This window comes from Eleutherodactylus coqui, chromosome 2 (assembly GCF_035609145.1).
Source record: "Eleutherodactylus coqui strain aEleCoq1 chromosome 2, aEleCoq1.hap1, whole genome shotgun sequence".
Lineage (NCBI taxonomy): Eukaryota > Metazoa > Chordata > Amphibia > Anura > Eleutherodactylidae > Eleutherodactylus > Eleutherodactylus coqui.
In genome coordinates, this window is record NC_089838.1 from 339883271 (window position 1) to 339893469 (window position 10199).

The window sequence follows — 10199 nt, forward strand, 5'->3', positions numbered from 1 at the left end:
TCCTTCTCACAGCACTATTTATTCCTATATCTCCCTCCTACTCTTACTTCTTCCTCTCACTCCTCTCCAACTAAATCTCCAACTCCAATTGTTTTTTCCTGACTGAATCCTAACTGCCTTCCCATGCAGGACTTTCCCTCTTTTTTCCTCCAATCACGAGCCTCTTCTCCTTGTCACCCGACTGTCAGCCAGCCAAGCCCAAAGCTGCTGCCATCTGGCAGAATGGCCAATGGGGACCAGGGCAGCTGACAGCCAATGGGGCAACGGAGTAGTTGTCCAAACAACAAATCCTATTATTATGAATACATACATACATACAAAAATACATAAACGCACAATTATTTACATTTTGTAGTGCCCACTCAGGGCCACTACACCTATCCATATGACAGATAGGTAATACATTTTGATCAGGGGGGTGTCACTAGTGAGACCACCACCAATCCTAAGAATGGGATCCCATGTACTCCTTTCCTGTCACTGTAGGCTTGCTGCCCACACATGCAGCGATGTTAGATTGAATAGAGTGACAGTTGAGCATGTGGGGCTGACACTCTATTCATTTCAATGGAGCTGACAGAAATAGTCTAATAAAAGCACTTGGCTAATTCCTGCAGTCCTATTGCAGATGAATGGAGCACCACTGTGCATGAGTGACCTCCGCTACCGTCAGTCTCCTCCTCACTGTCGGCTGGGGGATGCAGTAACCCAGTAGTGAGGGAGGAAAAGAGAAATAGGACCCCTGTTCTTGGGATAGATACGGGTCTCAGTGGTGGGAGCCCCATCAATCAGACATTTATCATATATCCTAAGGATAGGTGATAAAAGTGTTTTCTGGTACAACTTTAATATCTGCATACACAAGCCAGGCAACCAATGCAAAATACCACCTAAAATTTCATCCCTACTGTGTTGTGCACCACTGTTGATCCCCCCCTCTGATGGAAAACAACTAGCAGACAAGCAAGGACTGAACAATGATTGATCTAACCTTATTTGACAGCAGAGTTGGAGAACTGTCAGGCAGCGGCACTCAGAAACTAGCCAGGTAAGTTAGTTATGTATTCTGATACTGGCAGTGCACAAGCTCTAATCTGACTTTGCCCTATGTCACATGCTTCCTCTGTAGATATTAGAGGCTCCATGTGACTGGAATGTGTACCTATGATTGGTAGAATGGAAAATTGACTGCCATTCCTCCAATCAGTGCAGTAGCACTAGCTCGGTCCCAATAGTGGGAGCAGGGACAGAAGAAAAATTTAACAGCACCTCCAAACTTCTTGAATTGCTCCCAGCTCAACAACCCCCACCTCCCACCCACACTGCTTGGCTGGTCCAGTCTAGAGGAAGACAATGATCTGCTCCCCAGAAGTTGAAAAAAACTTTCCAGAGGCTCCTAGGGCCACTCCTCTATAAGTACTTTAAGTAGATCCCTTAGGCACTGGACATCCATTACTTAGTGGCAAATACAGCACTGGCAATGGGCACTGTGTTTGTTTTTAAGTAGTAAGTCAAAAAAGCCAGTTATATGAAATACTGCTAAAAAAATTATCAAAAAGTTTCTTAAGAGCCTTCTTAATATCTGTGTTGCTTAGACTGTATATCATAGGGTTAAGAAGCGGAGTGATAACAGTGTAGAACAATGATAGTAATGTCTTTGCATTCTGCTGCCGTGGAAATACATATGTGGTTATAATTGACCCATAAAAGAGAGATACAACAGACAAATGTGCACTACAGGTGGAGAAGGTCTTCCTTCTCCCAGACACAGTGGGAATCTTCAGTACGGAGATGATAATGTAGGCATAAGAAACTATAATAATAGTAACCGGGCAGATTGCAAAAACAATAACCAGAAATGAAGTCTCCAACTTCATTATAAAAGTGTCCGAGCAGGAAAGCTCCAGTAAAGGCTCCAAGTCACAGAAGAAATGGTCAATGACATTCGGTCCACAAAAATCCAAACGACTCACTGTTGAAAAAATTAACAACACTGAACTAAAATTCATCACCCAGCACAAGATAACGAGTCTTAGACAAAATGTAAGAGTCATGACTGAGGTGTAATGTAGAGGGTTACAAATGGCCTGATACCGGTCATAGGACATCACCGTCAGGAGAAGACATTCCAACGCCTCTGCGGCTGAAAAGAAATGATATTGAGTCAAACAGCCGATAAAGGACACAGAACTTCCTTCATACAACACAACTTGAAGCATATTGGGTACAATGGTCGTGGAGAGTAGAATATCAGAGAAGGAGAGCTGTGTGAGGAAGAAGTACATGGGAGAGTGGAGTGATCTGCTGTAGGACACCACAAGAATGATGAGGAGGTTTCCACATACGGTCACACAGTAAATTGTCAACAAAAGGGAAAAAAAACAATAATTAAAACTTTTTAAATTTTGAAATCCCAAGAGCAAAATCTCCGTCACTTTAGAAAAATTGTGATGTTGCATATCCAAGAAGAATTTCCAAAATTGTTGTAAACTGCAAGAAAGAAATTAGAGTTATATCTAATAGGAGGTGGAGTGTTCAGATGTTACCCTCCCTTAGTAATGTGTGATTGTTCTCAGTGAGAGAAACCAAGTAATCTTGTAGATGTGACACCTTTTAATGGCAAACAAAAACACATGATGTTACAGCGAGCTTTCAGGAATATCTCGCCCCTTCGTCAGGCTGTTGAATGAAACTAGTTTGGATGGCACACACTTATGACATACAGATGCAGAGGGAGGAGAACAAATTGCTATTGATCTAAATAAATGTTCACACACAGAAATTTGAGAATGTTTTGCACTCAAAACTTAAAACAACAGACAAATAGAGCGGAGACATACATCGTAAATCAGTCCACTGAGCTTTTGCTCTACTGGCTGACACAGTACCAAAGCTTTTTTTCCTCCCTTAGTATACGCACTGTTAGACCATCAGTTCTATTATTTTTAGGACAAAAAGTAATTAGAGTTTGATTTTAGAAACCACTAGAGATGAGCGAGCGTACTCGTCCGAGCTTGATACTCGTTCGAGTATTAGGGTGTTCGAGATGCTCGTTACCCGAGACGAGCACCACGCGATGTTCGGGTTACTTTCACTTTCATCTCTGAGACGTTAGCGCGCTTTTCTGGACAATAGAAAGACAGGGAAGGCATTACAACTTCCTCCTGTGACGTTCAAGCCCTATACCACCCCCCTGCAGTGAGTGGCTGGCGAGATCAGGTGTCACTCGAGTATTAAAATCTGCCCGCCCACGGCTCGCCACAGATGCATTCTGACAGAGATCAGGGACAGTGCTGCTGGTGCCGGAGCTGCTATAGGGAGAGTGTTAGGAGTGATTTTAGGCTTCAAGAACCCCAACGGTCCTTCTTAGGCCATAGTCAGAAATCACAGATCGCACCTATCTGCGATCTGTGATTCCTGTTCTCTTCTCTATATGCGCTCAATGTGGCCAGCGGCAGCAGCGCTGACCCCATGGAGAACATATAGAAGACAAATCATTCTTCTCTGCCACAGCTGTAACAGCTGTGGCAGAGAAGAACGATGTTTGCCCATTGAATTCAATGGAGCCGGCAATACAGCAGGTTCCACTGAAAGCAATAGGCTGCCGGCGTGCGCGGGATGAATTGTCGGGAAGGGCTTAAATATAGAAGCCCTTCCCTGCAATTCATCCAGAAATGTGTTAAAATAAAAAATATATATATACTCACTTTGTCCCGGCAGACGGAGTTCAGCGCGGCCGGCAGTGGGTGTGAAGGGGGTGTGAGTCAGACCTGCCTCTGATTGGCTCAGGCTGATATATTCAAGCCCTTCCCGACAATTCATCCCACGCACGCCGGCAGCCCATTGCTTTCAGTGGAACCGGCTATAAGCATGTAACCCAGGAGAAGTGGCAGCGGAGTGTCATGCAGGCAGTGATTGTGCTTTGTTGGAGGTAGTGTGGTGCTTAGCTAAGGTATGCCATGCTAATGAGGGTTTTTCAGAAGTAAAAATTGTTGGGAGGGGGGTGCACTCTTGCCGCTATTGTGGCTTAATAGTGGGACCTGGGAACTTGAGATGCAGCCCAACATGTAGCCCCTCGCCTGCCCTATCCGTTGCTGTGTCGTTCCCATCACTTTCTTGAATTGCCCAGATTTTCACAAACGAAAACCTTAGCGAGCATCGGCGAAATACAAAAATGCTCGAGTCGCCCATTGACTTCAATGGGGTTCGTTACTCGAAACGAACCCTCGAGCATCGCGATAATTTCGTCCCGAGTAACGAGCACCCGAGCATTTTGGTGCTCGCTCATCTCTAGAAACCACTTTAATTTTCACAGACATAGAAGTTATGACCAGCGCTTAATACATAGAAATAGATTCTACGAGCCCCACTGTCTACATTTAGTTCTTTGGAATACCTCTGACTGCATTACTGGACATGCTTCTAAAATTTAACTTTTACCCACTGCTGCATTTCAGTAGCAATAAAGTCAAATGTTCATTAAAAATTGTGCCTTTCACTTTTTGATCATGTTTCGATTATAAAAATGCTAATTCGTCTTAAGAGCTTTATCACTTTTACAATTGTCCAATGTAATCATTTAAGATCTATATTTTTTGAGGTAATAAAAATAGAGCAAAACAGGCAGTGTTACAATTTCCGGAAGAACTTGGTGGTTTGAACCTCTAAAATGTGTTTTTGATGTGTTAGAAGGGCCTTGATCGTAATGCCTTTTTGGTGTAAGTATGGGACAGCTATAATTATGACATTATCTTTGAATTGCTGGGTTTGGATGAATTGAAGAAGTGTGAATTTAACACAGGTGTAATGATGGATACGTTTTGGGATCACGCAAAGAGGAGGTCTCATCTGTTTCTTACCAAACAAGCACCACTCTGGAATAATGCTTATCTATAGGAGGGGAATAAGCTGGTCTGGGTCTGGTTTTCTACAAATAAGGCATCACTAAAGTAGTTGAGGTGCTATATAAAGGAAGGATTAGAAAAGATTTGCACTAAATCATGTACTTTAAGGTTAGGATTGATTTTAAGTCTTACAGTTATATTATTCATTCAAGTCTCAAAAGTACTCAAAAGTAGAGAATTTAGCAATTTTGGATATAACTGAAAATGATGATGTCCAAAAAGCTTATTTAGGGAAAATTTACAGAAAACTGTTGGGGTTTGAGGTTAATATTAGAGATGAGCGAGCACCAAAATGCTCGGGTGCTCGTTGCTCGAGTCACACTTTCCGCGATGCTCAAGAGTTCGTTTCGAGTAACGAATCTCATTGAAGTCAATGGGCGACTCGAGCATTTTTGTAATTGACCGGTGCTCCGCTAAGGTTTTCATTTGTGAAAATCTGGAAAACCCAAGAAAGTGATCGAAATGACACAGAAACGGATAGGGCAGGCGAGGGACAACATGCTGGGCTGTATCTCAGGCTCCCAGGTCCCACTGTTAAGCCACAATAGCGGCAAGAGTGAGCCCCAACTTGGCGTACTTGCGCTTCCCCCGGGACATAGGCCTCAGCCCACACCCTCAGCAAACGTGGGCATGAAGCTGACTTCGATGCTAGTTCATCTGCGACGGGCTCAGTAAATCAATTACGTTTTCTTTTCCCGCTCCAATGACTGGATTAGCCAGGGAAAAGTTGCACAGCCCCAACCTGGAGCAGTTGCAGTTCCCCGGGACATAGGCCTCGGCCAACAGCTTCAGCAATCGTAGGCAGGAAGCGGTCTTTCACTGCACCCAGGACATAGGCCTCTACACAAAACCTCAGCAATCGCGGGCCTAGAGCGGACTCCAATGCTAGCGTAGCTGTGAACATCTCATTAGCACTGTATCGCTGCTCTTGTTTGTCCCAATACAGTGCCCCGAATAGCTGAGGTAACGTGAGATAAAATACAGGTTGGCTTCGGCCCACACTGCATGCCCTAGTCAGGCTGGGTTTTTTTCATAGTCACAGGCAGGTACAACTCTGCTATGGAAAGTCTGTGTGCACCCACAGCATGGGTGGCTCCCTGGAATCCACCGACGGTACATAAATAAATCCCATTGCAGTGCCCCGGATAGCTGACATAACGTGAGATAAAGTACAGGTTGGCTTCGGCCTACACTGCATGCCCTAGTAAGGCTGTTATTTTTTCATAGTGCCAGGCAGGTACAACTCCGCTAGGGGAAGTCTGTGTGGACTCACAGCATGGGTGGGTCCCAGGAAGCCACCGATGGTACATAAATAAATCCCATTGCAGTGCCCCGGATAGCTGAGGTAACGTGAGATAAAGTACAGGTTAGCTTCAGCCTACACTGCATGCCCTAGTCAGTCTGGCCTTTTTTCATAGTCACAGGCAGGTACAACTCCACTATGGGAAGTCTGTGTGCACCCACAGCATGGGTGGTTCCCTGGAACCCACCGACGGTACATAAATTAATCCTATTGCAGTGCCCCGGAAAGCTGAGGTAATATGAGATAAAGTACAGGTTGGCTTCGGTCTACACTGCATGCCCTAGTCAGGCTGAGTTTTTTTCATAGCGCCAGGCAGGTACAACTCCGCTATGGGAAGTCTGTGTGGACCCACAGCGTGGGTAGGTCCCAGGTAGCCACTGACGGTACATAAAGAAATCCCATTGCAGTGCCCCGGACAGCTGAGCTAACGTCAGATAAAATACAGGTTGGCTTCGGCCCACACTGCATGCCCCAGTCAGACTGGGTTTTTTTAATTAATAGTCACAGGCAGGTACAACTCCCCTATGGGAAGTCTGTGTGGAGTGGACCCACAGCATGGGTGGGTCCCAGGAAGCCACCGACGGTACATAAATAAATCCCATAGCAGTGCCACGGATAGCAGAGCTAACGTGAGATAAAGTACAGGTTGGCTTCAGCCAACACTGCATGCCCTAGTCAGGCTGGTTTTTTTTCGTAGTCCCAGACAGGTACAACTCGCTATGGGAAGTCTATGTTGACCCACAGCAAGGGTGGGTCCCAGGAAGCCACCAACGGTACATAAAGAAATCCCATTGCAGTTCCCCGGATAGCTGAGGTAACGTGAGATAAAATACAGGTTGGCTTCAGCCCACACTGCATGCCCTAGTCAGGCTGTTTTTTGTTTTTTTTGAGCCAGATAAGTAGAACACCGCGATGGGAAATCTTAGTGCACCCATACTATGCACAGACCCCTGTAATATTCCTGTAGCAAAGGTATAAGCTGACACGACTAACAGTTATGTTGCAGAAGTCTAGGTAGACCCCAGTAACATTTCTGTAGTTACAGTATTGACAGACCCCAGTAACATTTCTGTTGCAGCAGTATAGGCAGAGCCCAGTAACATTTCAGTAGCAGCAGTATAGGCAGAGCCCAGTATTAGTAACATTTCAGTGGTCACAGTATAGACAGACCCCAGTATTGGTAACATTTCAGTAGTAACTGTTTAGACAAACCCCAGTAACATTTCAGTAGCAGCAGTATAGGCAGCGCCCAGTATTAGTAACATTTCAGTAGTAACAGTATAGACAGACCCCAGTAACATTTCAGTTGCAGCACTATAGGCAGAGTCCAGTAACATTTCCGTAGCAGCAGTAAAGGCAGAGCCCAGTATTAGTAACATTTCAGTAGTAACAGTATAGACAGACCCCAGTAACATTTCCGTAGCAGCAGTATAGGCAGAGCCCAGTAACATTACCAATGGACAAATGTAAAGCCACAGAACAAAAGTGGAAGCGACAACAGCTATGTGGAAAAGCTAGTATTTTCTGAGACAAGAGGGGCATTTGATAGCAATGAAGCTTGAGCTCCAACGCTCGTAACATTTCAGTAGCAACGGAAAAGGCAGACCCCAGTAGCATTTCATTTGCAGCAGTATAGGCGGAGCCCAGTAATATTTCAGTTGTAACAGCATAGACAGACCCCAGTAACATTTCCGTAGCAGCAGTATAGGCAGAACCCAGTATTAGGTACATTTCAGTAGTAACCGTATAGACAGACCCCAGTAACATTTCAGTTGCAGAAGTATACGCAGACCCCAGAAACATTTATGTAGCAGCAGTATTGGCAGACCCCTGTAACATTTCTGCAGTTGAAGTATAGGCAGACCCCTGTAACGTTAATGCAGTTACGGTCCTTTCCTTTGGCCCAAACAAGCTTCTCCGATAACTGTGGTAAAATGAGAGAAAATACATGATGCGCATTGCTGATCCACTGACCCCAAGCGGGAGGAGGAGGTGGCATTACAAGGGCAAGACACCCTGACCAGGACCTGCTATAGTCTGTGTGGGAATCACGTTAGCGGGCCCAGGGTCAGGCTCGGTTAAGCGCCTCCACCTTGAATTTTGCCTCCATGGGCAAAATCAAACCTTCAGATACGAATAAGAGCCAATCGACAAAAGTAAAGCCACAGAACAAAAGTGGAAGCGACAACAGCTATGTGGAAAAGCTACTATTTTCTGAGACAAAAGGGGCATTTGATAGCAATGAAAAGGATATTCTAGGTACTAAAAGTCTGAACTCCTCCTCATCTCTATCAGAAATATGGAAAGGCTTCATTCTTATGTTTTCTGTTGACCATTTCAAAGTGTTAGCAATGCAAGTTTCTGGCTATACCACTCATCTTTGTCAGGAATTACCAAAGATGATCACAAGTAAAGGCCTCATCAATCAGTCCAAAATCAGTCCGGGAGTATGTGGATCTCAGATGCCCTGCTTCCACCAAGGATATGTACCTGCTGCTACTCTGTCCCCAGCCCTGCAGGGATGCTGTGTTCTATAGTCGGCTCTATTCCTACCTCAGCTGTACACTCAAATATGTAATTATTATCAGTACAAACAAGATGGAAGCCACTATTGCTCTACCGGTCGGCTGAATGCTTCAGCTAGGAATGATCGAATACAACCCCGGTTGTATTTAGTTGGTTTTCGGAACTGTGGCCATGATTAAGAGGGATGGCCGGGGGCATTCCTATTGTGCCGGTTTAGGTGAAATTCTTGGACCGGCGCAAAACGGACCAAAGCAAAAGCAGTTGCCAAGAATGTTTTCATTGTTGGAGGAGGAGGGGGAGGGTTTAGAGGAGGAGGCATATACCGCCGCAGATACCAGAACCGAGAAGGACCCTAAATTCTGGGTGTGGGTAGGACGTGTGCGGTCCCAGGCTCTGACTCGGTCCCAGCCTCCACCAAATTCTCCCAATGTGCCGTCAGGGAGATATAGTGGCCCTGCCCGCCAGTACTTGTCCACGTGTCCGTGGTTAAGTGGACCTTCCCAGTAACCGGGTTGGTGAGGGCACGATTGATGTTGCAGGAGACGTGGTTGTGCAGGGCTGGGACGGCACACCGTGAAAAATAGTGGCGACTGGGGATCGAGTAGAGTGAGACCGCCACCATCATGTTTTTGAAAGCTTCCGTTTACACAAGCCTGTACAACAGCATCTCCAGGCCGATCAATTTGGCAATGTGCACGTTTAAAGCTTGGGCATGTGGGTGCATGGCGGCGTATTTGCGCTTCCGCTCAAACGCTTGCGCTAGCGACAGCTTGACGCTACGCTGTGAGACATTGCTGGATGGGCCCGAGGACAGCAGAGGTGAGGGTGTGGGTGCAGGCTGGAAGACGCTTGTGCCTGTGTCCTGATAGGGGGGTTGGATCCCAGTGTCAGGTTGGGGCACAGGGGGAGAGGCAGTGGTGCAACCAGGAGGCGGTGAATGTCCTTCGTCCCACCTTGTTCAGTGCTTGGCCATCATATGCCTGCGTATGCTGGTGGTGGCGAGGCTGGTAGCGGTGGCTCCCTGGCTGATCTTGGCGCGACAAAGGTTGCACACCACTGTCCGTCGGTCGTCCGCGCTCTCAGTGAAAAACTGCCACACCTTTGAGCACCTTAGCCTCTGCACGGTGGCTTGGCGCGAGGGGGTGCTTTGGGAAACAGTTGGGGAATTATTCACTCTGGCCCTGCCTCTACCCCTGGCCACCGCACTGCCTCTTCCAACCTATCCTGCTGCTGCACTTGCCTCCCCCTCTGAAGACCTGTCCTCAGTTGGCTTATCAACCAGGTGGGGTCAGTCACCTCATCGTCCAGCGGCTCTTCCTCCAAATCCTCTGTGCGCTCCTCCCTCGGACTTACTTCCCTTACTATTGCCTCACTGATAGACAACTGTGTCTCATCATCATCATCGACCTTCTCACCCACTGAAAGCTCTTGAGACAGTTGCCGGAAGTCCCCAGCCTCATCACCCG

General features: G+C 46.4%; 1 protein-coding gene across 1 annotated transcript; it reads right to left on the reverse strand.

The window, feature by feature from the left end:
• Window positions 1-1511: 1511 nt before the first annotated feature.
• LOC136610456 (olfactory receptor 11L1-like) lies at window positions 1512-2459 on the reverse strand. Its single transcript, XM_066589683.1, has one exon. It carries the CDS (start codon window positions 2457-2459, stop codon window positions 1512-1514), a length of 948 nt encoding a protein of 315 aa, XP_066445780.1.
• Window positions 2460-10199: the final 7740 nt, after the last annotated feature.